General features: G+C 51.3%; 1 protein-coding gene and 1 long non-coding RNA gene across 13 annotated transcripts in view; both read left to right on the forward strand.

Moving 5' to 3' along the window:
* The window catches only part of PRKCA (protein kinase C alpha), a 355,119-nt gene that overhangs the window by 96,732 nt on the left and 230,762 nt on the right, over positions 1-27,625 (forward strand). Inside the window, exon 3 of one of the 11 annotated variants that reach the window (XM_067021353.1) lies at positions 25,627-26,244. The exons of the other annotated variants lie outside the window; for them this stretch is intronic. Within the exon in view, the coding sequence (XP_066877454.1) occupies positions 26,115-26,244 (130 nt within the window). The 5' untranslated portion in view covers positions 25,627-26,114. The remainder of the gene's footprint in view (positions 1-25,626; positions 26,245-27,625) is intronic. 11 annotated transcript variants of the gene reach the window in all.
* Positions 3,649-10,552, forward strand: LOC136793217 (uncharacterized). 2 transcript variants are annotated; one of them, XR_010838201.1, is made up of 6 exons: positions 3,649-3,996; positions 5,326-5,491; positions 7,040-7,151; positions 7,338-7,450; positions 7,767-7,814; positions 9,724-10,552. It is a non-coding gene; the product is annotated as an uncharacterized lncRNA (long non-coding RNA). The 2 variants fall into 2 exon arrangements; XR_010838202.1 differs by lacking the exon at positions 5,326-5,491 and having other exon boundaries at positions 3,919-3,996.

Below are 27,625 nucleotides of genomic sequence, written 5' to 3' on the forward strand. Positions count from 1 at the left end.
ATGGGAACATACGAATATGTATAACTGATTCACTTTGTTGTAAAGCAGAAACTAACACACCATTGTAAAGCAGTTATACTCCAATAAAGATGTTAAAAAAAAAAAAAAAAAAAAAGACTTAGGAGACATACCAACCAAGAAGTATAGACCCAGTTTTGATATTTATTTTTTAAGAAAGAAATGTATAAAATCATCAGGGAAATAGGAACATTGGATATTTTATGATATTAAAGATTCAGTTTTAACTTTAAAAAATAGAATTCAAGCCCAGCCGAGGCCGCGTCGGCCCTGGGAGGACCCAGGGACGGTGCTGTGGAAACTGGTAACAGCTTCCCCTGCACTCTCCTCCTCTCTCCATTTGTGGGGCGGTTCAGCTTTTCCAGGGCACTCAAGTCCATTTCTTGTTCCTCCTTGGACGCAGATGTAGCCTGGAAGGTAGATGGGAGCCTTCCTGCGATTCCTGATCCAGGGAGAGACCACCCACAGCGTCGGAGGACCAGGGGGTTCGATCCCCGCTCACAGGTGGAAGGGGCGGAACTCTGCTTCGGAGACAGTTTTCTCGGAGCCGTGCTGGGAAGCCGACCCTCTGAAGACTGGGGTGCAGGGCTGGGCAGGCTTCAGGAGGCAGTGGGGCCGAGCAGGCGGTCACTGTTGAGGTCATGCGGGGGAGCCTTCTGGGGGCGGCAGGCACGTGTGTCCTGGTGCTGAGCTGTCATCCATCAGTTCCGTGGATGGTTTCCTGTTACCATGACTACAGATCAGCTCCTCCCCCAGGTGCTTCCTGAGAGGAAGCTGCAGGAGAGCCCCACCCCCAGGGGAGAGTCTTTCCTACGTTAGTTGTTCTCCTTCCTGGTTGTGGTTTTCCTTGCACTAAATTCTTGTGGAAACTAAGGCTTCAGGAGGTCATGTAGCTTTTCCAGGTTCCCACGACTGTCCTTGTGAGGGCCTGACCCTTCTTGGTTCTCTGGACCCTGAAGCGTCTTGCTGCTATAGGCGCTGTGCCTGCCTTCTGTGGGTCTGTGTGGTCCTTCTCACACAGACGGTGTGCAGTCGATGTTTGTTGATTGAATGACATGAGGCTGCCGGTGCAGCTGAGGAGGTCAGGTTTTCTCCCCGGAAGCCTGGGACCAGTCACTGTGGATGCAGTCTTCCAAGCTCTCCACCTTTCCAGTCAGTGTAGGACGTGCCTTCGGTAGGTGGCGGGGGCAGCCTGGCAACCCGGGCAGGTTGTGAGATGCTGAGGCTCCCATTTGTGTGATGAGCCTGCAGAAGTGGGTAGCCCAGGAAACGGGGGGGCTGGGGGGCGGGGGACTGAGCAGAATTAATAAAGAATTCCTTCTAATTTGGATACATCGTTACTGCCCCCTTTTTCTTTGAAGCAGAGAACTCTGGAGGTAAAGTGTTCCAATAACTGGGATGTTTCGGGGAGGCTGTTCCCAGAAGCATGTGCCCAGAGCTGCCCTCAGCCTCGCCCGGACCCTCAGGATATCTTGAGATGTAATTACCTCCATGGAAGTTTCCTATAAACACATTCGAGAGCAGCTTCTCTCCCTGCTGAGTTAGTTCCAGCCTCTGCCTCTTCTTTTTCTGGTCTGTTCTGTGAAACACTGCGTGACTTATTCAGAGCACAGGAGCTGGAGGAGAGGCACGGGCTTGGGCTTCCCGGGCCAGAGGTTCCCCCAGGGTTCACATCCAAGACGCCCAGGGACTCAGAGCCTCCTGCAGCGAGGCCTGGGCACTGGGTTGTCCTTGTGCAATTCACCCCTCACGAATAGGCTCTGGTCTAGTCGGGCTCCCTCGATTTGGGGTGTGGGGGGGAGGCAGGACGCACGAGGCGGGGCTGTGCGGGAGCGGCAGGGCCGGGTTGGAGCCTGGCTTCGGGGATCCCTGGGTGCCGCTCTTCCTCGCCTCACCAGGCTCTTCTGGGGCTCTCGTTAGCAGCCTGCGGAGCTGGCTCCTGTTTGTGCTCGAGCCTTGCAGCCTGGGAGACGAGGCAGGAGGCTGATCCTCAATCTGCACGATGGCTCTGCTTTCCCCGTGGACGGTGGCTGTGCTGTCCCTTCTCATCCCTTGAGCCTGTTAAGGGGTGGGCTGGGAGCGGGAACCAGCCCCCCTGTACGAGGCTTGGTAATGGGCTTACTGACCGCGGTCCGTGGGGGCCTCACAGTGCAAGGGGACCCGAATAAGAGGAAATCGATGGCTCGAAACGATGATTTTAGAAGGCAGAGGAGGCACTGAGCTGGTCTTGCGGGGCCCGTCCAGCCACTGTTGCTGGAGACCCCTTTCTGTGGGCTGCTCTGGCATTCGGTGGTTCCCCCTTTGCTTGGCTGATTGGGAAGTGCAGAACCAGGTGTGTGGTTGCCCCTTTGTTCGTAGGGAGCCCCCTGCCCGTGGCCTTGGAGTCAGGATGTCCGTTTCAGACTTTGGCTTTGTGTGGCCTTGGACGGGTTGCCTCGGTTAAGTTTATGGCAGCTGCTCGTCATAAAACAGCCCCTCAGTTTCAGGAATACTGTCTACCTCCGGGTTAAGTTTATTAAAGTACAGTCATTGGAGCCTCCTGGTCCTTAGGGCCTCCCTAGAACACAGTGCATGCTCAATTAACGTTAGCGAAGCCACTGCCACCAAGAAATCCTAGCTTCAGTAGCTCTGTTACTTGTCTCGCAAACTTGACTTTTGGGTTAGATCCATATTTTTCTTAATGCTCATTTTCAAATTGATTTGTACTTTGCTGCTTGTATCCTTGTGGGTGAACCTTGATCAAGGCTGAAGGGAAGCAAAAGATATTTACATTCAGGCGCCAGGCTTCAGCCGTGGGGTCTGATGCGCTTGAAGCCCGTGAGGAGGACGACTTTGCTGAACGTGGGGCCGAGCCGGGCCAGCCCTGCAGCCCGCGTGCCGTGTCCTGACCGCCTTACCGCCGCTGGACCTTCTCCGCGCTGGCCCTTCCTTCCCAGGCCCGCTCAGGGGCCCGGCACCGTACCTGCTGGGTAGACTTCCTGACGTGAACCGAGACTCTCCCTCTCTTCCTCTGACTTCTGTTTAAAGTGCGGCCTGTGTTGTCTCAGGAAAGCGCCACATGTTTTGCCACATTAGGGCTCGGTGCTCTTTACAGCTGGCGGTTTGTCAGGTGGGCCCAAGGGTGCACGTGTGCTGCGTTCTCGTGGGCGTTGTAGGTGTGCTCACGGGCAGAGGGTCACAGACCCCACCTGCGAGGGGAAACTGTTCCATTAAAAACAACTAGACCGGGCTTCCCTGGTGGCGCAGTGGTTGAGAATCCGCCTGCCGATGCAGGGGACATGGGTTCGTGGCCCGGTCCGGGAGGATCCCACGTGCCGCGGAGCGGCCGGGCCCGTGAGCCGTGGCCGCTGCGCCTGCGCGTCCGGAGCCTGTGCTCCGCGACGGGAGAGGCCACAACTATGAGAGGCCCGCGTACCGAAAAAAAACAAAAAACTAGACCGTTAGCACTGGATGAGGGTCCTGGAGAGGGGAGGTGGAGGCGTACCAAAGAGCGGTCAGCACCCTCTGAAATAGGGGAAATATAAAGTCACAGAAAAAAGACTAGAAAAAGCCGTATTTAAAACAAGATGCGTTAAGCACAAAGCCTAGGTAGTGGTTCTCTCGAGGTAACGTGGAGGACTTTGTAGGAGTCGGTGACTCTGAGCTGGACCCTAAAGAAGGAATGACGAGAACTTCTCAGACAGAATGGCTGGCGTCGCGTCAATACGGCGTACAGAGGTGAGAACGGAGAAGGCGCACGTTGGACACGGCCACCCTGAGGACCCGTCCTGTGCTGAACGCAGTGGGAAGTTAGGATTGGAGCTGCTGAGTTGAGATGAGGGAGTAGGTTCGTCGTCGTGGGTCAGGGACAACGGTCCCGGCTCTGGTTGGAACAGAGGCATCATGCGCAGCAGACGTTCCGTCCGGTGGGAACCAGCAAGCAGCACCTGGTGACGCAGGAGGAGACTGACGGCCAGTCCGGGGCGCCAGCAGCGAAAGGTGAGGTCACATTTCCAGGCAACGTGCGGGGAGCCATCAGGATTTGTTCAAAACTTGTAAAGAAAGAGGGAAGGAAAACAGCTCCAGGTCTGCGAAGCTTGAGGGCTTGGAGGATGGATGGCACCGGTGTTGGGTGGAGATCATGTGACAGTCAGAAACCAGTCCCTTAGGAACGCCTCAGCTCTCCTCAAAAGAGTGGAGGGAGATACGTGTCCCCGGGTTCAACCCCAGTTCCACCTGTGGTCCGCCGTGCACTCGTGGCTGACTCTACCTCTGTCTTAGTTTCCCCATTTATAAGGTGGGGCTGATGTAGCACCTGCCTCATCAGGCGGTTCTGAGGACTAAACGAGATAACACATGTAAAAGGCTAGAACAGCGTCTGGTGTGTAGTAAGCGCTCGGTAAACGTTGGCGCCGTTTCACTCTCGGTGTTCATCATACTGGAAATCAGGTGTGTGTAGGGCATCAGATACCAGGATGAGGGTGAGTAGTCTAGATTTGGGGGTTGCAGGTGGTGGCACTGAGAATAAAGGCTCTTGCCGATGGATGCACTCGGAGGTTGCTAAACGGGGGATTGTCACGTGGGGCTGGACGCGGTGCTGTGGGGACACCCCTGGATCAGCGAGCAGATGACGAGGAATCCAAGAGACACACAGTGAATAAGTGGGGAATTAGGAGGCAAGTCGAGAGAGTGTTGTCATGGAAACCAAGGAAGGAGTAGGTTTTTTTTTTAATGTAAAAAAATGTCATGCAAGTCAGAGTCCTTTGAGAGTTGGCTGAAAATTGAGAAAAATAAAACGCTGGTTAGGCCTGGTTATTGTTAAAGATGCTAGAGCAGTTCTGTAGCGGGATAATTTATTATAGAAGCCGAGATCAGGGATACAGGAACTGTGGATGAAGAGGATGAGGCTGCAGAGCAAATGAAACCCCTACTTCCCTAGGGGAGGCCTCAGTGTCTTAAAAGACGTGCGAAAAGCAACCAACAGAGGGCAAGACAGTAGAAATAGGAGTGCAGGAGGGATTTCTGTGGGATGCAGAGGGGGTGCATCGTGCGCCCAGAGGAGGAGAGGAAGGGGAGGGCCCTCCCGCCCAGGTCGAGGCGGTGCAGGTGGAGGACTGGGGCCGGGGCCCACACTTGGGGAGCGGCGTTCTCCACGGCGGGAAAGACCTGCTTTTGAAGTGTGTGTGTGTTGGTGCTTCTCAAACCTTCAACTGCAGTTTTCCCGTTTGCAAATGATAGGTTTCTTATTCATCAGCCTTCTAAGTGTTGGGAAAGAAGTAGCTCAGAGAGCTGTACAAGCTTTTATTTTCAAGCTGTCATTTCCCCTAGAAAACATGAGTTTAGAGATGGTTCACGGAGGGATTTGCTCGTTCCCATCAGAGACGCCGAGTCTGTGGCTGGAGCAGCGCTGTTTACCTGCAGCCCCCCGAGCAGGTGGGATTCAGGAGGAGGAGACCCCAGGGCAGCTTGGGTCAGGATGCTGTGAATCTGAGAAGTAGGTGGACAGTTCTCTAAGTTTCTCTTCTGTTAACTTTTAACAGCTTAGCCAAGAGCAGGATGTTTCCTTAGCGAGTCCAAACCCACGTAGGCGAACTGGTCTCCCACCCTGATCTTCCTTAGTTTTCTGAAAATCCTTCATCTGTTGGTTCTTTCTAAGAACTGACTCAGCGTCTATAAATATCTCTTAACAGGCGCTCTTCCTATTTAGACACCATGAATAAATAAATCGGGTGATTTTACAACCGTACAGCGGGCTTCTGGTTGGGATGCCTAGGTGCTATTCAGATGGGCTTGGAGGTGAGGGGCATGGGAAACAAATTCCCAAACCTTCAAAGACGACAGGCAGCCAAGGGCCCCCTTCTCTCCGGGTTGAGAAGAGCCCCAGGTGTGGAGGATCGGGTGGCCTCCGGCTCCTGGTCTCCCAAGGCCGAGATCCTGATCTCTTCCATTTCTCCATCAGCAAAGCCAGCTCTACGGACAAAGGGCGAATCCAGGCGTTTCAGTGCCTCTGGCCGTTGCCTGGACACCGGTCCATGTGAGATCAGGAGCCCACGTCTGCCACTGTCCAACTGGGCTCTTTTCTGGCCACAAAAAGTTCAAAAAAGGGAGCATTTTAGAGAGGAAACAGGCTGTCTGGAGAACTTTGTCAGGCCAACTTCCATCACCTGTGGGAAGTCATTCTGTTAGAACCAGTTAACTTAATTTAAACCAGACCAAGAAGAGGATCGAAGGGGATTACAGAGAACCAAACATCCCCTCTTGATAGTGGTAATAATAGTTGTCATTATTGGCAGCAGTAAGTGCCAATAATAAGTCCTCCTTAGGGAAGACCTCAGTGCACGAAGAATTATGCTCATAAGCACTTACAGGTTGTGTCTCAGCGGATTTCCATTCAGTCCTCCCAACACCGTGTAATAAACTAGATGCTACTATTACCCACGCTTCGTGGGTGAGGAAACTTCCTCCCTCTGGACAGATGGCCCTGCTGGCCTGTGCTGTCCGTTCTGGAGCGCATTCCCTTAGGTAGCCAAATAGTTCTCACAGGGTCTTTTGTTGTCCTTGTGTTAGTACCCAGTGGTTTGAGATCCTTCATGTCTGAGGCTGGTGGATGCTAGAAGTTGGAAACAGAGCACAAGGGGTCTCTGCTTCTCTGCATCTTTGCCCAAGGCTGTGAGAAGCCTTTGGGGCACACGATTGTTTGCTGATGCCCTTTTTCGGGGAGAAGCATCATTTTTCATCACTCGAGGAGAAAACCTTTCCTGCATTTGACCTGAAGGACCCCTGATTGGCATAGGCAGAAGAAGGGAATCAGTTTCTCCATGCTTTAAAAAAAAAAAATAAAGCTTTAAAAATTTTTTTCTTTGTCATCCCTGCCACGCACCCTGGAAATCGTGTAATTAGTGCAGCAGCCTCTTGTGCTGCTGCTGGATTTCCTAAATCGCTCCCAGAAAGACCTCAGGTGACAATATGTGCCCGCCTTTTTAAAAGAGGGTGTTGGTTCCTCCCTTACCTCACAAAATGTACTTTTCCTATCAAATACCAGGAACACTGACTCCTAAAATATCAGGTCATTGGCTTCTAAAGTGATGGTGCTTGGCTCCACTGAGTGGATGGGCTCAAGTTTTTGAAGAGGAGAATAAAAACAGGAGCTAAAAGTAAGTCTGGGACGTACCGTTGTAAGTTTCTTCCCCCAAAGCTGCAGGATGGAAAAGACTCCCGGTTGTCTATAGCCATAGTTAGTTCTCATTTCTTAATTTTTAGAGGTTGTCACCTTGGTTACTTTTGACTAATTTGGCCGTTTAAGAAGCCAACAAATGCTTATCAGACTCCGTTCTCTTAAGCCCCTGGTGGATGTGGAAAACGGAGGAGGGCCTCTGCCCCACGGAAGGCAGAGGCTGGCAGGGAGCTGGGCCTTCACCCGTAAACCTCCAGTACTTCGGGAACCCTGCTGGTGGTGAGTGACGGGAGGCAGCACCGGGCTCTGAAAGTGCTTCCGGCCCCACTGGGGCTGGTGGTCGAGGGGGGCCGGGGTGGGGGGAGGTGGCAGTGAGAGCCGGCGGGGATGAGCGGTGCACCCACGCTCTCCAGGCCCACGCGTTCCTCTCGGCTGCAGCCACCCCCTCTTTCCAGTGCAGGGAGACGACTGTTACCTAGCTGTGGCCCTGGCTTCCTCTTTCTCTTCCAAAGTCTGTTTCTGTAGCTAAAAAGGACCTGAAACCCCAGCTGTCTGCTGATGATTTTTTCTCTTGAAAATGCTTATTTTTATATAGCTTCACGTGACTTGTCTCTCATCCGGTGAGGATGCTTCTCTGGTTCAGGTGGGTTTCAAGGTCATCTGGGGACCTGTCTGCGTCCCCCTGGAAAGTGGAGGTGAGCGTCCGGGAGCAGCTTCCAGAGGAGGGGCAGGGTCACGGCTTCTGGGTGGTTCTTTCGCACGGAGCCCGTTTTCTTCTTTCTGTTCTCGGCACGATGGGTGTAATTCCTGCGAAGGTGGAACGCTGAAGTCACACGGAAGTGATCCGTTCCCTGGCCCTGGTGACTGAGGGGGAGGTGCATGTTTATACCGTAACAGCTGCCAGTGATGTAACCTCTGGGTGACGGTTTTCTTAGAAGGAATCTGGGCCGACGGTAAGCTTCTTGGGGTTTATTTTATACCGCACGCCTCACCGCACACTCCGAGCGCCGTAGCATTCGGTCAGTATGCTGAGTAGATGGATGGACGGAAGCGTCCCCCAGGGTTGTACACCCAGGTTCCAACCAGTTCACCTTTACGGCCCCAGCTTTGCCAAGGGTGTGACGGCACACGTGTCACCCTGTGGCTCCTGGTCTCGCCCTCCAGCCTCTCAGCCCGTCTTCCTGACTCCGCCCCAGGCTCTTTCCACTGCGTGATGTTTGGAACACCCAGCTTCAGTCCACACCTGCAGCCATCGAGAGGCGTCCCACTGCTTTCGGGACAGAGCCCCCAGTTCTCTAAATGGGCTGTGGGGCTCGGTGTCGTCTGCCGCGCCCGCGCTCTCTCTGAGCCCTTTTCTTATCCTCCGGGTGCCGTGAGCGTGCCCTGCCCCGCCCCCTGCCCCAGGTCTTCCCCCGGGCTGGTCCGCGGGCCTCGATAAGGGCTCCTCTTCTCGTGGCTTCCAGCCGAGACGTTGTTGCTCTCTGTAAGGCTTTTCCTTGGACCCCAGACCGTCTCAGGCTCCCCTGATTTGCTCTCATTTCCCCCCACTTTCTTCATAGTGTTCATCCTAGGTATGATGTGTTTAGGGCTGTAATTACTCATATTTGTCCTGTCTGTAAGCTTGGTGAGGCCAGAGGCCATCCTTTTATGTGCCCTTGAACCCCAACAGTTAGCACGTAACCACTCAGTAATATTCCTTTTAGTATATGACTTGACGACTTCTCACGTAGACACATGCTTGCTTTTCTCTCTTTCGGGATAACTCTTCTGGACCCGGGTGGTTACAGGCAGGTCCTGGATCCCCGTTTGTCTAAGAGCCAGTAACTGTCCTCACACCTGGGGACGGAGGCCATTGGAGTCGCTGGCTTGAACACAAGAGCATCCCTGCCAGTGACCTGCCCCCGTCTCTTGTGGGTGTTGCCACCTAACCGTGTGCTGCTCTCCCAGGGCCGTTCTACAGTGTCTCCTTAGAGCTCACGGGACGCCCGTTGGTTGTGAGAAACTTTTATTTTATCACACCAAGAGCTGAATCTGAGGTCACTGACTCCCCCCTTGGTTGCAGGTGGTGCATGAGGTGTAGCACTGAGCTTTCCTGCTCGCAGCTGGATGCTGGGGCCGCCCTGTCTGAACTGTGTCCGTGCACGTCTGCCGGACGATAAAAGGATGCTCGGGTCAGTCCCTCGCCAGCCGCCCTCTGGCTTGAGGCTCGAACATCATGGATGAGAAGTAACTTAGGGACAGTTGTGGTGAGGCGGTGGGCTTCCGTTAGTCCTGCAAGGAAGTCTGGCCTTGGTCTGGGAGACTGAAAGAGTCGGACGTCTTTGATGTCGTGGTATAGGAAACGGGGTTATGTGGACTCATCTGGAGGCAGTGCGTTTCGGGGAAGATTTTCCCCTTGTTGCCTGTGTGGCGTTTAATTTTAGCGCTCAAGGGGTGCACGTTACTTGTTGAAAGGTACTCCCACCTCTGAAGCCCTTGTTTGCACCTGGTGGAGAGAATACCGCTTTTGAGAGCAAAACATAATTTCCTTCCCAACTTGTTTCTTTCCTTAGCATTTTGGAAAATCCCACTCAGTTTCTGGCGTCCTTGAGCGCCTTCCCCGCGGCTTGGCGCTCACGGTGCGCACGGCACACCTTGCCCGGCCCAACGAGGCCTCAACGGGCACTGAGGCTTCGGTGACACCAAGCTGCCCCTGAGTCTGCCGCCTGGACCGTGACGTTGCCCGGGGTGGGTGGGGACGCTGAATAAAGCCCTGTGCCTTCCGGTTCCCTGCAGAGGGTGCTTCTGTGTGGCCAAGTTCCCACCTGTCCGGGTGCTCCCAGGCCACACCCCGGGGGTCCGGGCACGAAGAGGCGGAGGGAACACGGAGCCCTTTTCCCGCAGAAGCGCGTCAGACACGGATGCCTCCAGCCCGGGGGCGGCGACTCCGGAGCCCGAGCGTTGGACGCCGGAGGCCACGCAGAACGGTGACCACGCGGGGGAAGGCATCTGGTGGCCCGAGGAGGAGGACGGCCTCTGCACCCCACCTACGGCGCAGGCCTGGTTGGAGCCATCCTGACGTCGGGTTGCTAACGTAGAGTGACACCTCAGAGGACTTGCTCGGTCCTACCTAGAAATACTCACTTTGTGGCCTTGCACATGGCCGGGGGCCTGAGACGGCGCGCTGGCACATCTGCTGCACCCGTGCCGAGCGCCGAGCTGTCAGAAGTGCACGTGCGCCCAGCCTGGCCCTGTGCCTGGGGTAGGGGATGCTGAGGGGCTGGCCTTCTGGCGTGGGGGGTGGTGATTTTAATTGACGCCGTCAGGGCTGGGCTCACCTGTCCCGGAGGAGTTAGGGTGGACTTTAAAAAATAATAATAAATTTATTTATTTTTGGCTGCATTGGGTCTTGGTCGCCGTGCGTAGGCTCTCTGTAGTTGTGGCGAGGGGGCTTTTCATTGCGGTGGCTTCTCTTGTTGTGGAGCACGGGCTCTAGGTACGTGGACTCAGTAGTTGTGGCTCACAGGCTCAGTAGTTGTGGCTCGTGGGCTCTAGAGCGCAGGCTCGGTAGTTGTGGCTCCCAGGCTCGGTAGTTGCGGCTCCCAGGCTCGGTAGTTGCGCACAGGCTTAGCTGCTCTGCGGCGTGTGGGATCTTCCCGGACCAGGGCTTGAACCCGTGTCTCCTTCATTGGCAGGTGGATTCTTAGCCACTGCGCCACCAGGGGAGCCCCCAGGGCTGACTTTGGGGCCCTTGGGTTTCCTGTGACTCCGGCAACCTTGGCTCTGACGAAGGCACTGCTTCCTGGTTGTGCTCCTCCCCCCGGCGGTGCCCCCGGCCCCTTCGTGAGCCCGGGGTGGGTGTGGGTTCCCAGCCCCCTCACTGGTCCCCCTCCTGATGCCCCTTCTCCAAGGTGGAAGTGGTTTCCATGCCTGTCGCTCTGACTCGACAATGATGCTGGACGTCTCCAGCATCTCTTGACTGGACCCTGATAGGGACACAGTCTAATTCTGCTTTAAAAAAATACGGATTGGGCTTCAAAGGTTTTCCCGAGCAGCTGTGCTTTTGATGTGACTGTGGTCCGACACGCTGCCGTCTGCACTCGGGCACAGGCTGGTGTAGGGAGGGCTGACTCCCCCGGGCGCTGGGGGCTGCAGTTTTGGTGTTGGGTGGAAGCCAGGAGTGTAGGGGCCACACACGAGGCCCCCAGAGGCAGCGGCACTGGGGTCAGCCTCCTGTGAATCATCCCCGGAAGCCCAGAACTGGGACTCTTGGAGGCTGAGGTGCTCTCCCGGGGCCGTGGGGAAGGGACACACTGGGGTTCTGGTCCCCCAGGTCCGCAGAACAGAGGAAGCGTAGATGGTTGAGGACTTGGTCAGGGTGTGTGCGCGTGTGTGTCAGGGAGAGTCTCTTCCGGCACTGAACTCGGAGTAGAGGAACTCCTGGCTTGTGTTGCTTTATCACACAGCTATTTCTGAAGACACACAAACCCTTTTTAACCATTGAAGAAATCCTCTCTTGGCTCCCTTTTATTTCTTGCTGAAACAGGCTTTTAATAATATATATGATCCATGTGTGGAATTCTTGATCGGTGTTTTCATTAAGTTGGCACCTAGCTCATTGCTCTTTCCAGAAAGAACCAAGCAGGCGTTGGCTAGAGCAAGTTACAGAGGTGGCAAGGCCGTCCCTGTGGGCAGTGGGAGACATATGGGTAGACGTAGGTTCTCTAGGCTCTTGAGTTTGTACCTAGGAGTGGAATTGCTGCATCACACGGTGGCTCTGTTTAAACTGTGGAACTTCTGGAAGTTGTTTTCCAAAGCACCACACATGGCTCGACGGTCCACACGGCGAGAGTCCCAGCCCCTTCACATCCTGGCCAACGCTTGCTGTGTCGTTACGATGATCGCCATCCTCTTGTCTGTGAAGTGCTATCTCACTGTGGTCTGAATTTGCATTTCCCTAACGGCTAATGATATTAAGCATCTTTTCATAAATTTATCGGCCATTTGTATATTGTCTTTGAAGAAAATGTCTATTCAAATCCTTTACCCATTTAAAAAATATATATTTATTTGGCTGTGCCGGGTCTTAGTTGTGGCACGTGGGATCTTTGTTGCCGCCTGTAGGATCTTTGTTGTGGCATGTGGGATCTAGTCCGCCGACCAGGGATCGAACCCAGGCCCCATGCATTGGGAGCTGGAGTCTTAACCACTGGTCTACCAGGGAAGTCCCCTTTACTTATTTTTAAATTGGGTTCTTTTTTATTGAGTTGTAAGTCTTTTTAATATATTCTGAATATAAGTCCCTTATTTGATAATATTATTTGCAAGTTTTTATTTTTCATTTTGTGGGTTGTCTTTTCACTTTATTGATGTTCTTTGAAGGATAAAAGTTTAACTTTTGATGTCCTATTCATTTTTTTCTTTTGTCACTTTGTGTTCTATCTAAGAAAACCTTGCCTAACCTAAGGCCATGCAGGTTTAATGCTTTCTTCTAAGAGTTTTATAGTTTTATCTCTGACGTTCAGCCAGGCAGGTGATCCATTTTGAGAGTATTTTTATATATGGTGTGAGATAGGGGGTTCAACTACATTCTTTTTGCATGTGGCTCTCCAGATGTCCAACACTATTTGTTGAAAAGACTGCTTTTATTTACTCAACTTATTTAAACAAACAAAAAATTCACCCATTTCTCCCACCCACCATCTTCCACTCTGGCAACCACCAATCTGTTGTTTGTATCTATGAACTTGGTTTTTCGTATGGATTCCACAGAGAATATGGTACTTACTCCGTAAGAGAGTATACGGTACTTATTTCTTTGTCGACTTATTTCACTTAAACGACTCCCTTTTAATTTATAAGTTTACATAGTCTTATGTCCCAGTAGTTTACCATAGACTTAAGTTCCAGAATTGCTTCAATATCAAGCCATCAAAAGACAGGCTAATAAATCATTAAGAAGGTAAGTGCCGTATTTGGAGGACTAGCTCCCTGAGAAAGTTCTGGCAGGAGCCTGAAGATGTTAGTAATGTGTAAAGGGTAAGGGAAGTGCCACACCCTCGAGATGTATGTGGAATGGTGACAGAGCTGAGACAGGTGACAGGGATAACTAGAGAGAGAGTTTTGGAAAAAGGGAGCCATTACTGTGTCTCCTTTTCAAGTCCCATATGCTTTCCTGCATCAGTTCTGCCCTCAGCCTCCTGAATGCAGCTTTGGCTAGTTGTCTGTGTGTGGCCAGGTGAGTTCTGAGTAGGAGATTTTCAGCCCTTTGCTCAGTTCCCTTAGGCAGCTGACGTTGTCTAAAGGCCTCAGCAGAGGTGATCACTTCTCTGCCTACTTTCCAAAGCACTGTGTCTATGCACCTTACATTGTGTGGGTATCTGGTTATTTTTCTGCCTCTGCTGGGTGGTGAGCATCTAAAAGGTGAGGCTGTCTTAGTCACTGGTGTCTGTAGTTTTGCTGTATATACAGCTCGGAGAAGATGCTCAATAAAAGTTAATGGATCAAAAATAAAAAAAGGTTAATGGATCAAAAGTAATTAAATCCTTGAATTAACACTATAAAATTTAGGTTCTTCAGAATGAAATCTTTCTTGGTGGAAGATGGCCTTTGTGTTCTGTTGCATTTTATGCCTTTTTTAAAAAAGTAAGTTGATGTCACGCTGCTACTTTGTTTTGTTGGTACCAGAGTGCATACCTAGTACCTCTTAACTTTAGGATACGTGGATTATTAGTCGTTTTTGGAATATTGCAATAAATGTGGTGTTGCAAAAGCAAGAGCTGGTTAAAGGGGCTGGTGAATTTTGCCGCCTTGGAGCTCCATGAAAGCCGAAAGTTGGTTTTGAAAATCAGCATGCTGTTTCCAGCTGCATTATGTTCTTTGAGGCCCGTTAGGCTCAGGGCCATTCAACTGCTCTGTGTAATGCGGGTGGCAACTTGGGAAGGAGCTCCTGTCCTCGTAGATGCTTTTATCTTTAGAAACACCGTGTATCTGTCCCGACCCTTTATTTTGAAAACTAGTTGCACAAAAATCTGAATTTAATGGTCAAACATATTAGGAGTGGGTAATCAGGTTGTAATAAAATCTGTGCTTAGAGAACTTGCTGTGGGTTTCCCTGGTCCTTTGATTTGCTGAAATGAAACCAAGTAATGCCCTTCCCCCCATCACAAATCCCTTTAAGCAGTCAATGAAAATCCTCATACAACTGTACCCCCAAACTGTGCTTTTGAAAAGTGAGGTGGATGTAACGTCATCTAATACCTCTGTGGGCAGGTAGAACAGAGATTCTGGCCAACAAACCAGATCCAGTAGTGTTTTAAATTTATGGAATCTGTCGATTTTGCTTTTTTTTTTTCTGCATTGTTTATAGTGTTTTGAAAGAGAGGTTAGCCCAGCTTTTGGGAAACACCACACATAAACAAAAACCAAAACTGTGTTGTATGAGCTTTAGAGGATGGATAGGTGGAGAAACTGAGGTAGTATTACCTTTGAAAAAATAACATACATGTAAAGTACAAACAGACCCAGCCCTGACCTTGTTCACAGTCTCTGAATCCAGTAGGCCCCACCCCTTTTTCTCCCCCAGAACTCACCCTCTGTGTCCCTAACACTGGGCTGAAGTTTGTCCATTGTTCAGGTTCAGTTTGGTCCAGAGAAAAGGCACGTGGACACAAAGCTGTGACCTTTGTAAGCGGGATGTCAGGTGCCACGTGAGAGGCTCGGAATAGAAATAGGCCAGGATGGGGGCTTGTGGGTTTGGGGTGGTTGCTCTTACTGGTTTAGGGCATGTTCCTACAGCACGCTGTGTCGGTGGAGGTGGCAGGAGAGGAGGGAAGACTCCACCCCCCGCCATGATGCTCCCTGGTCATCCTCGGATGTGGGCGGGGAATACACTTTCATTTCCCAGGAGCTTCACTTTGGAAGCATGTGTTGTACTTGTGTACTGATGACTTTTAAGAAGTGATTTCTCACTGTTGTTTGGTTTCGTTTTCAAGGAGGTGTCCTTTGGAGAGGTTTTTTTTTTCCTTAAAAGCATCATTTACAGCCTCGATGGGATTTCACTGAAAACCTGGGAAGACTAGGGACTTTGGAATTGCGTTTTTGTCCCTTGTATACTGGTGACCTTTGACAAGAGTTAATTATTGTACTGGGTGGGGTGCTTGTTATTTGCTGGGTACCATGCTGTGCCCTCAGAGACCTCGTGTTGCAGAGGGATAGTGGAGGGACAGTTAAGGGAAGTTCACAGGACTGACTTCAGGCAGGATGCCCCACCCACTCTAGCTTTTGGAAGAAGAGGACACACCCCTCCTGGTCTCAGTTTCCTCTGAAGCCGGTATTAGTTAGTCCCAGGCACTGAATAGAGTAAGTCAGGTGAGCAGCCCGCTGCCAGGGTGGGCCGCACCCCATCTGCCTGTCCTGCCTCACCTCTGGGACGGGTTGTGAAGCCTGAGACCCCCCACCTCCGTTGTCCCCACGTGCACCCTTCTCTCCGAGGAGTCCTTTGTGCCCTCTGCATGTTGCTGACTAGTTGTGTTGGGAGAGCCTTGGAGCATCTGTAACTATGATGGGCTCACATAAAGACTTGACTTTGATTGAGGGACTATGGATTTGCTACACATGAAGTGGGAGTTAAAAAAAAAAAAAAAAAACGAAGACTCTAATGAACTGTAAAGCCTTAATGATTTGTATTGTGTATAATGAACTAAACCTTTTTTTTTAAACATCTTTATTAGGGTATAATTGCTTTACAGTGATGTGTTAGTTTCTGCTTTATGAATCAGCTATACGTATACACATATCCCCATATCCCCTCCCTCTTGCGTCTCCCTCCCTCCCAGCCTCCCTATCCCACCCCTCTAGGTGGTCACAAAGCACCGAGCTGATATCCCTGTGCTACGTGGCTGCTTCCCACTAGCTGTCTATTTTATGTTTGGTCATGTATATATGTCCATGCCACTCTCTCACTTCCTCTCATCTTCCCCTTCCCCCTCCCCTCAAGTCCATTCTCTACGTCTGCGTCTTTATTCTGTCCTGCCCCTAGGTTCTTCAGAACCTTTTTTTTTTTTTTTAGATTCCATATATATGTGTTAGCATACGGAATTTGTTTTTCTCTTTCTGACTTCACTCTGTATGACAGACTCCAGGTGCATCTACCTCACTACAAATAACTCCATTTCTTTTTATGGCTGAGTAATATTCCATTGTATATATGTGCCAGCATCTCTTTATCCATTCATCTGTCGATGGACACTTATGAACCTCTGTAATTTTGTGCCATATGTGCCTTTCCATCATATGACCAGCAGCCTCTAAATAAAACCAGATGATTTCCTGCCTTAAAAAAAAAAAAAAAAAAAACAAAGATGCCCACTGCCCAGTCTGCCTCATGAGTGCTGCTTCCCGTCCACTGGCCCCGGGGAGGGCCCGGGTCCGATGGGGGCTGGAAGGAGGGTGCCAAGTCTACGAGAAGGTTCCAGGGTGGAGGTGAACAGACAGATCCCAGGAAGAGGAGGCACTGAAGGGAACAGAGAGCTTGGCGTTAGAGAAAGGCCCCAGGCAGGTGGCCAAGATAACTTTCAACCACTCCCTCCCTGCCCTGCAGGTTCTCGGGGGTGGCAGGGGGGAGGCACCTGCTTTCGCACACACAGTGATGGGGGGCCAGGCGGGTGCGGGGCCGGCATCCGGGTTGCCCAGCGATGGGCTCCTGCCCTGAAGTGTGTGTGTCTTCAATAACTTGTGCTGCGCTATTTGTGAAAACCTACTAGCAACTAGCAAACTCATGCAACTAGCAAAACATTTTGTTTTTTTCCATTTGAACTTTTGAAGAAAATGGTATGGTTTGGAACTGAGGCGAGCAGCTTTCCTGCCGAGTAAGATCTTAGAGAACACGTCCGGTGACGGGGAAGGAAGAGGAGACGTTTCAGTTCATTCAGAAGAAACCACAAAGTGAATGTCATCATCGTCTTTCTTTGTTTCTTCAATTCACTAACCAAGTGGTGTATTGACTTAAAATGATGAAGTTTAGAAAATCAGACATCGGTATTCATCTTTAGAAGGAAATGATAGGGGTACATGCCAGGCTGGTTAAGCTACATATTACATCTGAATGTTTAAGCTCTGAATATTGTTTTTTTCTAGATTTGGTCTATCAATGAAGAGTCTGATAGAACATAATAGAAGTTAATATCAAGGAGTGATCTTTAATTTCAAAAAATTTTGAAGTACAGAATTAGATTCTTTTTCCCTGGGGCAGTTTCAGTGAAAGGTGCTTTTGTTTTGGCTTGTGTGTTAACATGCAGATCCATATACACTTTAAATTTTGTTATTTCATAGAATAACATAATGCACTTTTTTTTCCTGATTAGAATATGTCCACAGAAGATGATTTTAATGGACGTTCTAGCAGCATTAGAGGGTCAAACAGGTATTTGGGAGGAGTTGTACTTGGTTTATATTCGTATTTGCGTTTCTGTTCCCATTGGAGCCTGGGCGGGGCTGGCGTTGGGGATGGTGAGGAGGGTGTGGGGGGGGTGGGGCCGGCAAGGTTGGGCCAGCCCCCCTCAGCGCACTGCCTGCCAGCCCCGCCCCCCGGGCAGGGCCTGCCAGCCCCAGTTCCTGCATCTCGTATCCCTCCGCCACCTCGAGGGTGATCTGACAGAAGCCAGGGGACAGAAATCTTGTTCTGTTGCTCCTGGCAGGTACCTTTTTGATTCTGCCTCTATTTAACTGTGCAGGACATTGGATGGAGAGCAGGACATTGCTGGGAAGCAAGCCTGATTAGTTTGTACCTTGCTTGCTTCCTACCTTGCTTGTATGAAGTCCTTTACGGCCCCTCAGAGAGGCAGAGATACTCCCCAGACCGACCGAGGGAACCGAGGCATCGGGCGACCTTTCCAGTCCCCGGGCCTGGATGGTCCGATTTGCTGAAGACCAGGTCCGGTTCGCTTGAAGTGTCTCTGCCGCCTGCCTTCTTGCGGGGGTACCTCCCAGCACCTGGTGGGAGCGTCACCCTGTCCTCATAGCCCAGGAGATGGACCCCGGCCCGGGGGGGGGGGGGGAACGTCGGTCCGGGCGCAGCAGCGTTTCCAGAGGTGGGCCTCTTGTTGGGGCGCCTCGGGAAAGGATGCTGTGTCCTTGTGAGGGTCCCCGGGGAGGTGGCAATGGTGGCCATCTGGCGAAGAGGGAGCGCTGCTGTGGATGGACGGTAGGAGGAGGAAGGGCCCCTGAACTGTTCGTCTCCTCCTGAGACGGGGTACCTTCCAGGAGCCTCAGTGCTTCCCTTGCCACGTGGGCCCACCCTGTGTGTTCCCGCGGTGCCGAAACCTTCAGGAATGGGGCCCGGGCACCCCGGCTGAAAGGATGTCCCTGAAACCCCTGGTGGGCTCCAAACTTCATTTCTGCTGTCACTGAACCACACACACAGGTGTCCCTCAGAAGTGATTGGACTTGCCACGGCTGGGTTCCCAAAGCATGGGACCCGCGTCAGCCCTGCTGCCCCTGCAGTGCCGAGTCATGCTCCTCACCACATTCAACCACGCTTGCATGGGGGGGGGGCGTTGGGGGGTCCCCCGGGGGGCCAAGGACAGTTTTCCCATCGAGGCCCAGGAAACGGACTAGGAAGCTCTCCGTCCTCTTGCTCCCTGTTGGCTGGAGTGTGGGGGAGGTGGAGGTGCCCCAAGTGGGAAGAGCCGATGGGTCCCGTGGCTTGGGGCAGGGGTTCTGGGGTCGGCGGGGATCGGGGACTTCAGGGGCCCCGAGAAGAGACTGGGGACCCGCCCCCACTCACCGTCACGATCCTACACCAGCTCCCCTGTTCTCTGCTCACCATCCGTTCAGACCTGGTTGGGTCCCCCCTTCCCACGGCAGCCACCTGTTTCGAGATGAACTGGACTGAGAGCAGGACGTCGCTGGGAAGAAAATCCGATTACGCTTCCTCCCACGCTCGTGGGTTTTTTCTGTTCCGACCTCACACTGCTCTCACGTGTTTTCGAGGTTTTCAGTACGACCCCTTTAGCTTCGGTGGAGCCGGAACACCTTCTCCCCATCTCCCCCACTGTCCCAGATCCCACAGCAGGGGCATCAGGGTTTTTTTTTAAATCGTGGGACATGATCTCTATGTATTTGAGCTAAGTTAATTTTTTATCAATAACCCCAGTTATGCTTAGTCCTCGGTATTGGATATGAACCCAGTACTTAGACACTTTCATTTCTTTCTGAAACCAGCTCTCCCCCATGTCCTAGTTTCATGATGTGCTTTTAGCAGAGCTAATCTGCGAGGACTCAAAATTATGCAGTTAATTGCATTCAGCTTCAAGTTGGCTTGCGCTAGCCGAGCCAGGCCCAGGGTTGGGGGCAGCTACCGCAGGTGCTAACTCCGGCCCCCCTGGGGAAAGCGCTTATGGGGGTGACAGCCTCAGATGGGCGGTGCCTCAGCGGCGAGTGCCAGGCGATGGTGAGGACCCGGAGGTGGGTGCGTGGACTTCGGGGTGAACGACTGAACACTCTTCTCCCTCTTTTTTTTTTTTTTTTTTTTTTTTTTTTTTTTTGCGGTACACGGGCCTCTCACGGTTGTGGCCTCTCCCGTTGCGGAGCACAGGCTCCAGACGCACAGGCTCAGCGGCCATGGCTCACGGGCCCAGCTGTTCCGCGGCATGTGGGATCTTCCCGGACCGGGGCACGAACCCGCGTCCCCTGCATTGGCAGGCGAACTCTCAACCACTGCACCACCAGGGAAGCCCTCTCTCTCTTTTTAAAGTTAACCAGCTTCAGGTATTTGGGGTTGGGGGACGTGGTGTCCGGGCGGGGCAGGCTTAAGGTTTGCGAGGTAGCCGGGCCCCGAGGCACAGAGGAGCTCCTCCTGGTGGGTGGGGTGCATTCCTTTCCCTCCCTCGTCACTGCCAGTGGTGCTGCCATTTATGCTGGGCTGGCCAGGTCCAGGAGAGGTGCCTGGTGGGGATAGAAGGGGGGCGACGGTGGGCCCGGCAGCAGTGGGGTTTGCAGAGGGAGGAGGGAGTTGGGGGGGCAGGTGGCAGAGGATGCTGAGAGGTAACTGGAGGGGGCGTGTCTATGGTGGGCTCAGCTGCGGGCGTGGACTTATTTTTCTCAGATGAGGAATATCTTCAGCATGAAAAATTTAGGGGCCGCCTGTGTTCAGCTTCTCCTTTGGAATGTTCTTATTTTCTTCTTCACAAACTGACTTCATTCACACTGTCTATTTGACAACACGAGACTAATTTTGGAGCCTAGTTCTTTTTGGCAGGAAAAGTTCATTACTTTTAGGCGGCTCTCCACACATTGCACAAATGTGCTTGAAGAAGTAAAGTACCTCTCGTTGCCACACAGACACCATGAAATTGCCGGGAGCAATGAGTTTTCCAAGAGAGGTTTTGTTGATGCCACGAGGAGAGAGTCCCCCAGAGCATTTTGACTTAGAGCTTCCAGAAAAATGTACGATGCCAAAGCACCTGTGGGGCCGTGGACTTGATCGTTCCCAGATTCCCGCAGATGATCCTAATTTCCTAGGTTCTGTGAATGCCCGTCAGGTTTTCAAAGTGACGGAAGTCTGGCTGTGCCAGACTTAACGAGGCATCATCTCAGCGCCCTTGGAGGAGAAGCCCTGCTGTGGTGCTGTGATGGACTGGGCTCTGGCCTGCGTGGGATTTTCCTCCCACTGGACCCGTGAAGTCAGCCGCGGGCAGAGGTGAAAAGGCCTGCTTTCCCTTTGCTTCCCTGCCCTGTAAGTGCGTGTCTGGGTAGGGCAGGGGGAGTCTGCGTGAGCCGCCCCTGTTGCAGGCCCCGCACACGCTGGTCTCCACCCCTTTGCTGCTTCGTCCCCGTGCTGGCTTTGGACGGTGTCCCCTCCCAATTCGTATCCACTGGGGATCTCACAAGGTGACCTTATTTGGAAAAATGGGGTCTTTGCAAAACGGGATTTAGGATGAGGTCATGCTGGGTTGGAGCGGGCCCTGGAGCCGGTGGCTGTTGTCCTTATGCGGCTGCGTGACAGCGAGTGGAGGGGATCCGAGCGGCACCAGGGTTGCTGGGGACACGAGGGGACAGGCCTGGAGCGTGCTCCTGCAGCCTCCCCGGGGACCAGCCCTGCCAACACCCTGATTTCAGACTTTGGGCCTCTAGGATCCTGAGACTGAGCTCCTGTCGTGTCAGGCCGCTCGGCTCGTGTTGTTTTGTTAACGCAGCCCCAGGAAACTCACCCGCCCGCCGTTGTACATCTGCGTCTTCTCTGTCCACTTCATACAGGCTGCAGGCTGCTGTTCATACTGGGTTTCCTCTTGTCGTGCCTGATTTGGGAGCTGCTAATGGCCTCCGCTCGGGAAGGGAACTTCCTGTCCGAGGCTCTGTAGGAGGCCTGTGGCCCCAGACCCAGAGTGTGGGGTCGTCGGAGCCCCTGCCCGGCTGTGATGCCTTGTCTTCCCCGCAGTGGACTGGGGTGGATATTGGCCGTCTAGCGTTCACATTGTCGGCCGTTCAGCCAGCTTCTGGTCACAGCTTCCGTGCTTGCTTCAAGCTCCCGTCTCTGCTGTTTGAGAAGAGTTGTCAGAGAAGAAGACGAGCCAAGAAACCCCTCTCCTCCTCCCCCAAGCCCTGGCTTCCACGATGAGGGCAGGAGGCAGCTTGAGCCTGGGCAGAACCGGACCCCCCCCCCCCCGCCCCGCCCGGCTCTCCCTGTAGCTGTTCTGCTGAGGGGCAAGCGCTAGCCTTGGAGGAGCAGCCTCTGTGCTTAGGAGGAGGGCACGGGGTGGGGAGGTAGCAGCTGGGGGAGTTCAGGGCCTCAGGCTGGCTTAGTGACCCCAGGGTGCCCTGGGGAGCGGGGGGCTCGCAGGACTGAGATGGAAAGCGTCTTGGTCTGGAGTGATGAGGGCGGAATGCCGTAGTATTTCACCAAGAATTTGAGTTACCTTGGACGACTCTTCCCGACTTGCAACCTTACCCCTTGTTTCAGGTGCCCGTCCAAGAGAAGAGTTCTTAGCCGTGTGTTTTGGGCCTGTGTGGACCACATGGTCCCTGTTTGTGCCTCTCCTGAGGGTAGGGGCTTTGTTTTGGGGGACAGGGTCTGGGGTTTTCTTGGTTGGGGGCATTGTGACAGCACCCCTGTGGAAATCCAGGCGACCCAAATGGCTCATGTTTTCTTCTGCCTCATCGAGTCTTGGAGTGGCCTTCTCTAAATGGTGGCGATGGTGCCACCTCCAGGGGCTGGCGATGCCACCTCCAGGGGCTGGCGATGTGCGCTGAGCCCCAGCGCAGCACTGAGCTCACCCCGAGTGCTCAGGGAAGGTGAGCTGTCATCGCTAGCTGGCTGAGTCACCTGCTCGGCCCTTCTAGACCTCAGTCTCTTTACGGAGTGAAAGGACCGAGGCCTGGTGCCTTCGTGGGTTCCTGCTGAATGTATGGGAGTCTCTGTCATCTCTCGTCCATCGAGTTGGCTTGGAGAAGCGGCCTGACATAAATATTACAACCTTTACAAGGTCACATCCTGAAGGCACTGATTCCCCAAGTGAGGTAGATGAGATGAGCACTCCAAGCTGTTTAGTCTCTGGCGGTATACTGATGCTAGTTTTTAAAATTTGAGATGTTTTTGAACCATGAAACAGAACCTGTCTTGCACAATCACACAGCGATGTTTCTTTTGTTAGGATATTTGTGTGAATTAATCTCCTTTCCATTTAGGCCACTGGAATAAAGTTATATCTAAAACATTGACTTAAGGCTCAAAGAAAGCTGAAACTTCCTGGAACAGAGCCTAGACCCTGGAATTAAACTGAGTACCAGAAACAGCTGCCACGAAAACCCCTAATGGAACATTCTCACGCTGCTCGGGTCCCTTTTACGGACCCTTTCAGGATCTTCTGAAAATCCATTGTAATTTTTCTTACAGGTTTGGCTACTGACTTTCCCAGTTTACATCAGATTAGAGAAAACAAGGGGAGAAGGAGGGAAGGAACCTTTATGAAAAGCCTGCTATGTGCTGGGTACCTGGCATGGGCTTTATTTTCCCCATTTTACAGATGGGGAAACGTAGAGGGTCAGAGAGGCAAGGTAATTTGTTGAAGTTTACCCAGCTATGAAGTAGTGGAATTAGGATTCGAAGCTGTGTTTGCTTGTCTGCAAAGCTTTCCCACTCTTGGGTGTGGACACCTACCTGCATGGTGACAAAAGGCAGTCTGACTTCAGAGGGTGCACTAAAAAGCTCATTCGAACCTGGAAGCTAAGACCATATAGGATACTCGCCGGAAGATCGATCGAACTGTGTCCCGTGCCTCCCGTTTGAGAAGGCGAGAAAGTACAGCCCCTCAGTATTTGCGGGGATTGGTCCCAGGACCCCCGTCGGATACCAGAGTTCACGGCTGCTCACGTCTGCACACTAAGCCCTCTGTGTCTGCGGGTCCGTGTCTGCGGATTGTCAACCGCACATAAGGAGTGCCAACTGTATATGCTGCAACACTTTAGAAATGGTGGTGCTTCCAAGTTATTTTGTACGTTTTGGTAGTTGTGGGGTGTTTCTATTATCTGGAAAATTCGCCTGGTGGAGCCCCGTGCCTTCTTCTGGTGCTGGGTGAACGGGGTTTGGCTGTGTTTCATTTCAGCTCTTCCCTGGTGACATTACTAGGCTAGGAGAGGGGCGTGGCCGTGGGCTGGGCTGTTTCTGCTCATTTTATGGTGCATGTTGACCTCCTTCTCTTGGGAGTGCTTTTGAGCACATCAGCATTTGGGCCATTGCTGCTGCTGTTTTCTTTGGGTGAGTGAGCATCGCTCTCTGCCCGTTCCCTGACTTTCTCTTTTTGCGGTGCTACCGAGTGAAAGCACGCGGCCTGCCGGGCGGTGGCTGGCAGGGCGGCCGGGTACCTGCGCGGGAGGCTCCCGTCCACCGGCTTGGAGTAATCCATCCGCAGTCTCTGTGGATGAATCATTCATGAAAGCGGTTCTCCATCCTGCTCACCGGATGCATGCTTTTCTTGCAAAGTTGATTAAAAAAAAAAAATTAACCTTTGCTTTCTGCCTGTTTGCCACTGTTTCGTATGAATTCCGGTGTTGTCTTTTTTTTTTTTGTAAATTCAAAGGAATAGGCATCCCTAGCTTGAATCATCATGTGCTGTGATGAGTTCTGTAAATGAAATCCATGAAGATCATTGATTGTGGACTTGGAAATGTCTAGCAGGCTTGAACGTGGTATGTGGGTTGGGTGGGTGTGTCTATTCATGCTGCATATAGTTGAAGTCCTGGTTCTGACTGCTACGTAGGTTTTAAACAATTAGCTCCCTTGAGATTTTATCCAATGGAAACATTCAAAGTATGTTACAGTGTTTGTGTTTGAGAGGAGAAAATATATGTGTGTAACATTCAGGGTTGGTAAGCTAAGGCATGCTGTCCTTTCCAAGCCCACCTGTTTGATCCTGTTTGACCCCCATCTCTTGAACAACTTTTTGGGGAGTGTTTTGTGCTTTTCTATTGTTTCTAAATTTTAGCCACGCAGAAAGGGAGAAGTACTAAAATCATGCTAGATCTGGCCCATGGTGCTTCTTGAGGTTTAGTGGAATGAAATTTTGTCTTGTCCTTCCAGTGACCCATTCTGCTAAGGCTTTGGAGACCTATCTGAGTTGTACCTCTGGATGTAATCGTGGGGTTCTGTGCTCTCATACTGGCTGGTGGGGCAAATTGTCAGGCTCCCCTTGTTTCCTTTGCTGTGGGAACAGAAAAGCTTCCCAGGATTTGACGCTGGGGAGATGCTGCAGGTTATTGAAGCAGCAGCTAAAGGCTTCACATGTCCCAGCCCTGCCCTGGGGTTCATCCCAGTGACGGGTTTATGAACTAGAAATACGGATACATAGCCTTCTCCGAGATTGCCTTGATATGTCTGTCTGTTTAGAAAAGCACATCCAAATACTTTTGAAGGTCATGTACCAAATTAAAAACTCAACTGCTAAAATTTCATCTGTGTATAAAAAATATTTCCGACCAGATTTCCTCCAGACTTGTTTTGATCAGTCTCAACGGGCCTCTATAATCTTGCACATGAAGTATAAGTAGATAACCATATAGTAACAGTAAAGTGTCCTAACAGGGCAACACCAGTGTAGCATGAGCTGTGATGAACAGTTTCAGAAAGCCTTCATTTTCTGATACTCAAAGTGAGAGCGTGGACTCATATTCCAGTACAGCAGTTGCCCTAATGGTTTTCTGTGCCCATTTCATCATGCAGGAATTGAGGTTCAGAGAGCTCATGTGCTAGACAGCTAGTGAGTGGCTGAAATGATGTAAAATTTTCTGGGGAAAAATATATCCAGAGATTAACCAGTGTGCACTGAGCACCTAGGGTTATATTAACGATAGTAGGTGCTGAAGCATATTGACCCAAGAACCTGTTTGCTTGATGTAGAAGCGTTTTGTGGGCCTTGTGGGAGCTCTTGAATTAATTGGCAGCCAGAGTGTTAAGAATTGACTCCTGCTTCATCTCCAAACAGCTCATCCAGCTCAACAACCAAAAAAAACAAAACCCAATCGAAAAATGGGCAGAAGACCTTAATAGACAGTTCTCTAAAGAAGACATACAGATGGCCAGCAGGCCCATGAAAAGATGCTCCACATCATTAATTAGTAGAGAAACGTAAATCAAAACTACAGTGAATAAAGAAAGAAAGAAAAAAAAAACTACAGTGAAAGGTACCACATCATGCTGGTCAGAGTGGCCATCATTAACAAGTCTACAAATAACACATGCCGGAGGGGGTGTGGAGACAAGGGAACCCTACGCTGTGGGGGGGATGTTAAGTTGGTGCAGCCACTGTGGAGAACAGTGTGGAGGTTCCTCAAACTAAAAATCGAGCTACCGTATGACCCAGCAATCCCACTTGTGCGCATGTACCTGGACAAAACTAATTCAGAAAGCTACATGCAGCCCTGTGTTCATAGCAGCACTATCCACAATAGCCAAGACGTGGAAACAACCTAAATGTCCATAGACAGACGAATGGATAAAGATGTGGTACGTGTACACAATGGAAAACTACTCAGCCATAAAAAAGAGAGTGAAATAATGCCATCTGCAGCAACATGGATGCAACTAGAGATTGTCATACTAAGTAAGTCAAATACCATATGCTATCATGTATGGAATCTAAAATATGGCACAAGTGAACTAATGTACAAAACAGACGTGGAGAACAGGCTTGTGGTTACCAAGGGTGGGGGAGGGATGGAGTGGGAGTTTGGGGTTAGTAGATGCAGACTGTTATATTTCAGCTGGATAAACAAGGTCCTACTGTTTAACAGAGGGAACTATATCCAATCTCCTGGAATAAACCATAATGGAAAAACATGAAAAAAATTGTATATACATATAAAACAGTCACTTGGGGCTTCCCTGGTGGCGCAGTGGTTGAGAGGCCGCCTGCCGATGCAGGGGACACGGGTTCGTGCCCCAGTCTGGGAGGATCCCACGTGCCGCGGAGCGGCTGGGCCCATGAGCCATGGCCGCTGAGCCTGCGCGTCCGGAGCCTGTGCTCCGCAACGGGAGAGGCCGCGACAGTGAGAGGCCCGCGCACCGCAAGGAAAAAAAAAAAAAGTCACTTTGTTGTACAGGGATTGGCACAGCATTGTAAATCAACTAAACTTCATTAAAAAAAAAAGTTGGCACCTGGAGAGAACGGGCATGTGAAGAGGATTCCTGATGACTGAGGGTGTTTTGCGGGATTTCATTGAGGTGTTTCAGTTGTCATGAACAGTTTTTGGTGTTTTTCAAATCTTCTAACTTCATCAATTTTAAAAATGAACCTTTGGTTGTGGCCCAGGGGTGTGTTATGGGCTCTGTGGCGCTCGCGTGCAGGTCTCTCTGCTCTGGACTCGGGTAGGTGGGCAGGCGCTTCCCGCGATGGAGGCTGAGTGGTGCTTTGCAGCTTCTGAGGCGAGAGCACCCGACCCGACCAAGCCTGGCTTGTCCGTGTTCTTCGTCTTCTTATGAAACAGCTTCTCTCTAAAAGGACACAGTGGAGGAAGTGGGAGGCTGGAAGGCAGCATAAGGTTCTTCATTCCAAGCAGCAGCCAGTGGGCCCCCGGATGCTGCTTACTGAGCGGAGAGAGAAGGCAGGCCATCCGGTAGCCGGTGACCACCCTCAGGTGATGACTCGCCTCGGTGTAGAGACTCTATCTGCCCAATATTTGAATATCTTGTTTTTATTTAAAAATATTAAATGGATTTTATTTGCAATCTTTTGTTATAAGTAGATGAGGGATTGATTTATTTTGTTATACAATAAACCAAGGTGTCTTATTTTTTAGTCTGACTTGTATCTATAAATATCTTCATTATATCAAGTCTCTGTGAATAAGACATCAACTCTTAATTTATTAAAGCATTTAAACAGTTTTTGTCTTTTTTTTAAACATCTTTATTGGAGTATGTTTTTGTGTCCTTTTAAGGAAAATTCTTTTCTAAGCCAAGATGTAGGTCTTCATTACTAATGA

This window comes from Kogia breviceps, chromosome 19 (assembly GCF_026419965.1).
Source record: "Kogia breviceps isolate mKogBre1 chromosome 19, mKogBre1 haplotype 1, whole genome shotgun sequence".
NCBI lineage: Eukaryota > Metazoa > Chordata > Mammalia > Artiodactyla > Physeteridae > Kogia > Kogia breviceps.